The sequence below is a fragment of the Sardina pilchardus genome, chromosome 10 (genome assembly GCF_963854185.1).
Source record: "Sardina pilchardus chromosome 10, fSarPil1.1, whole genome shotgun sequence".
Classification (NCBI taxonomy): Eukaryota; Metazoa; Chordata; class Actinopteri; order Clupeiformes; family Clupeidae; genus Sardina; species Sardina pilchardus.
The window spans coordinates 34,014,493-34,019,492 of record NC_085003.1 but is presented as its reverse complement, the minus strand read 5'-3'; the positions used below and the strand labels follow the sequence as shown (position 1 = coordinate 34,019,492).

The 5,000-nt window shown below is 44.0% G+C and overlaps 1 protein-coding gene across 1 annotated transcript in view; it reads left to right on the top strand.

Annotated features, from left to right (window-relative positions):
* LOC134094509 (cingulin-like protein 1) overlaps positions 1-5,000 on the top strand; it is a gene marked incomplete in the record, with an annotated part of 23,109 nt that overhangs the window by 14,193 nt on the left and 3,916 nt on the right. The window contains 2 exon segments of the mRNA XM_062548051.1: positions 150-239; positions 3,289-3,372. Of these exon segments, the coding sequence (XP_062404035.1) occupies positions 150-239; positions 3,289-3,372 (174 nt within the window).

Here is a 5,000-nt window from a genome sequence, read left to right as displayed (position 1 = left end):
CCCTGTCCCCTGTTCTCCTGCCCCATCTGTGCTCTTATTGCCCCTGTCCCCTGTTCTCCTGCCCCATCTGTGCTCTTATTGCCCCTGTCCCCTGTTCTCCTGCCCTATCTGTGCTCTTATTGCCCCTGTCCCCTGTTCTCCTGCCCCAGGCGAGGGTGGCCCAGCTGGAGGAGAACCTGCGGGAGGAGCGGACCAATGAGGAGCAGCTGATGCAGCGGCTGGAGCGCGGCCGCGAGCAGGTCAGAGGTCACGACCCAGGACATCACCACGGATACCACCCCAACACTAGCCTCTAATACCCCAACATTAACCTCTAATACCCCAACACTAGCCTCTACTACCCCAACACTAGCCTCTAATACCCCAACACTAGGCTTTACCACCCAAGACTAGCCTCTACCACCCCAACACTAGCCTCTAATACCCCAACACTAGCCTCTACTACCCCAACACTAGCCTCTAATACCCCAATACTAGCCTCTACTACCCCAACACTGTCCTCTACCACCCCAACACTAGCCTCTAATACCCCAACACTAGCCTCTACTAACCCAACACTAGCCTCTAATACTCCAACACTAGCGTCTACTACCCCAACACTAGCCTCTAATACCCCAATACTAGCCTCTACTACCCCAACACTGACCTCTACTACCCCAACACAACCCTCTACTACCCCAATACTAGCCTCTACCCCAACACTGACCTCTACTACCCCAACACTAGCCTCTACTACCCCAACACTAGCCTCTAATACCCCAACACTAGCCTCTAATACCCCAACACTGACCATTAATACCTCAATACTGGCCACTAGTGCCTCAACTCTAACGTCACAAACAGTAGCACTTCATCCAGAGTCAGTGTGCATGCAGAGAACAGCCTCTTCAGACTGTTTGCAGTCAAGAGCAAACGAACAACTGTGTCTGTTATACAGTTAAACATAAACAAACACACCCCTGGTCAACATCCTGGAGCTGGAATATCTACATTCTAAACCCCTACAGCAGGTCTATGTGTTCAGCAGGTCTAAACCCCTACAGCAGGTCTATGTGTTCAGCAGGTCTAAACCCCTACAGCAGGTCTATGTGTTCAGCAGGTCTAAACCCCTACAGCAGGTCTATGTGTTCAGCAGGTTTAAACTCCTACAGCAGGTCTAAACCCCTACAGCAGGTCTATGTGTTCAGCAGGTCTAAACTCCTACAGCAGGTCTAAACCCCTACAGTAGGTCTATGTGTTCAGCAGGTCTAAACCCCTACAGCAGGTCTATGTGTTCAGCAGGTCTAAACTCCTACAGCAGGTCTAAACCCCTACAGCAGGTCTAAATCCCTGCAGCAGGTCTAAACTCCTACAGCAGGTCTAAACCCCTACAGCAGGTCTATGTGTTCAGCAGGTCTAAACCCCTACAGCAGGTCTATGTGTTCAGCAGGTCTAAACCCCTACAGCAGGTCTATGTGTTCAGCAGGTCTAAACCCCTACAGCAGGTCTAAACCCCTACAGCAGGTCTAAACCCCTACAGCAGGTCTATGTGTTCAGCAGGTCTAAACCCCTACAGCAGGTCTAAACCCCTACAGCAGGTCTAAACCCCTACAGCAGGTCTAAACCCCTACAGCAGGTCTATGTGTTCAGCAGGTCTAAACTCCTACAGCAGGTCTATGTGTTCAGCAGGTCTAAACCCCTACAACAGGTCTATGTGTTCAGCAGGTCTATGTGTTCAGCAGGTTAAGTCACATCAGTGTTTCTACGTGCAGAAAGTGAACGCTGTGCCATACTGTCATTCATTATGTAAACAGTGAAAAGATATTAAACCGAATCAAGCAGCTAGTGCTCATACATGATCATAAGATGTCAACTAGCAGCACCACACAGAGTAGCCTGCTAGCCCACTCACTCACAGTATTTACTGCATTACTGTTTGTTTTTTGTTTATGTAAAGCACATTGAATGACCTCTGTTTATGAAATGCGCTATATAAATAAACTTGAGTTGACTTGACTTGACTGCAGACCATGACACACTGAATACCCAGTCTAGCAGATTGGGAAGTGCATGACGTGAAAGTGAAAATATGACATTAGAAAGACAAACAACATTTAAGGTTGCTTTTGAGTGTGTGTGTGTGCGTGCGTGTGTGTGTGTGTGTGTGTGTGTGTGTGTGTGTGTGTGTGTGTGTGTGTGTGTATTTGTGTTTGGGAGCTTAAGAAGTGATTGGGTTTAGCTGCATGTTCCACTATTCCGACCCTTTGAAAATATGTGTGTGTCTGTGTGTGTGTGTGTGTGTGTGTGTGTGTGTGTGTGTGTGTGTGAGAGTGTGCGCGCGTTACGAGACAAAGGCTGGCTAATGAACTGTCACACTGCCCTCCTTTCAGATATCAAAAATCAGTCCAATCAGGCCAGGAGTTAATGGCCAGAAAATCTCTCTCTGTGTGTGTGTGTGTGTGTGGAGGGGCATTAATGGGCAGTAATTGAAGCACTAATTCAGTTGTCTGTCTGTGTGTGCTCCAGGCTCTCCACTATATGGGCCAGCTAAACGGAGCAGTATAGACCAGTCCAGGTCGTTTATATAGCGCATTGAATGTGCTTTACATAAACACAACCAAACAGGAATAGCAGATAAAAACATAGATGAGTAATTAAAAAAAGATCATAATAAAACATAAAAAGAAAGCATAAATCAAGGTAGAATAATATAGAAATAAAGAATAATTGACAAGAAAAGATAAAAGACTTAAGGTGGAATAATTAACAGATATAAGTCTGTTTTTAGCAGATAGACTCTACCAGAGTCTAATTTAGCAAACCAGTGATAATGATCCTTCTCAAACACCCAGAGCTGTGTAATATAGGTCACCTACACGGAACAATATCGATCATCTAAACGGAACAGTTCAGGAACTATTGTGTCCATCAGACTTCGGAACCTAAACAGGATAGTTCAGGAACCACAAGTCCACCAGGCTGGCAGAGTCAGTCCACTCAGAGAGGAACCTTTCATCAGATCTCCACACTCATGACCTCAGCAACTTCCACACTCATGACCTCAGCAACTTCCACACTCATGACCTCGGCAACTTCCACACTCATGACCTCGGCAACTTCCACACGCATGACCTCAGCAACTTCCACACGCATGACCTCAGCAACTTCCACACGCATGACCTCAGCAACTTCTCAAATCTCAAATAATTTCTGTTGTCTTTTACAGGCAGTTGGACAAACATACAGATTACTTAGTGTGTGTGTGTGTGTGTGTGTGTGTGTGTGTGTGTGTGTGTGTGTGTGTGTCAGATGGAGCAGGCGAGAGCTGAGCTCCTGCAGGAGAAGGCAGCAAGACAGGACCTGGAGTGTGACAAGATCTCACTGGAGAGACAGGTGAGTGTATAGAGGTGGGCTCATATAGAGTCCTGATGTTTACATAGAGTCCTGATGTATATAGAGCCCTGATGTATATGTAGAGCCCTGATGTATATACAGCATAGAGCCCTGTATACAGTATAGAGCCTTGATGTATATATAGAGCCCTGATGTATATACAGTATAGAGCCCTGATGTATATATAGAGCCCTGATGTATAGAGTCCTGATGTATATATAGAGCCCTGATGTATATATAGAGCCCTGATGTATATACAGTATAGAGCCCTGATGTATATATAGAGCCCTGATGTATATACAGTATAGAGCCTTGATGTATATATAGAGCCCTGATGTATATATAGAGCCCTGATGTATATATAGAGCCCTGATGTATAGAGTCCTGATGTATATATAGAGCCCTGATGTATATACAGAGCCCTGATGTATATATAGAGCCCTGATGTATATACAGTATAGAGCCCTGATGTATATATAGAGCCCTGATGTATATACAGTATAGAGCCCTGATGTATATACAGAGCCCTGATGTATATATAGAGTCCTGATGTATATACAGTATAGAGCCCTGATGTATATACAGTATAGAGCCCTGATGTATATATAGAGCCCTGATGTATATATAGAGTCCTGATGTATATACAGCATAGAGCCCTGGTGTATATATAGAGCCCTGATGTATATACAGTATAGAGCCCTGATGTATATATAGAGCCCTGATGTATAGAGCCCTGATGTATATGTAGAGCCCTGATGTATATACAGTATAGAGCCCTGATGTATATGTAGAGCCCTGATGTATATACAGCATAGAGCCCTGATGTATATGTAGAGCCCTGATGTATATACAGCATAGAGCCCTGATGTATATACAGTATAGAGCCTTGATGTATATATAGAGCCCTGATGTATATACAGTATAGAGCCCTGATGTATATATAGAGTCCTGATGTATATACAGTATAGAGCCCTGATGTATATACAGTATAGAGCCCTGATGTATATATAGAGCCCTGATGTATATATAGAGCCCTGATGTATAGAGCCCTGATGTATATACAGTATAGAGCCTTGATGTATATATAGAGTCCTGATGTATATATAGAGCCCTGATGTATATATAGAGTCCTGATGTATATACAGTATAGAGCCCTGATGTATATATAGAGCCCTGATGTATATACAGTATAGAGCCCTGATGTATATATAGAGCCCTGATGTATATATAGAGTCCTGATGTATATACAGTATAGAGCCCTGATGTATATATAGAGCCCTGATGTATATATAGAGCCCTGATGTATATAGAGCCCTGATGTATATATAGAGCCCTGATGTATATAGAGCCCTGATGTATATACAGTATAGAGCCCTGATGTATATATAGAGCCCTGATGTATATATAGAGCCCTGATGTATAGAGCCCTGATGTATATATAGAGCCCTGATGTATAGAGCCCTGATGTATATGTAGAGTCCTGATGTATATATAGAGCCCTGATGTATATATAGAGCCCTGATGTATATATAGAGCCTTGATGTATATATAGAGCCCTGATGTATATACAGTATAGAGCCCTGATGTATATATAGAGCCCTGATGTATAGAGCCCCGATGTATATACA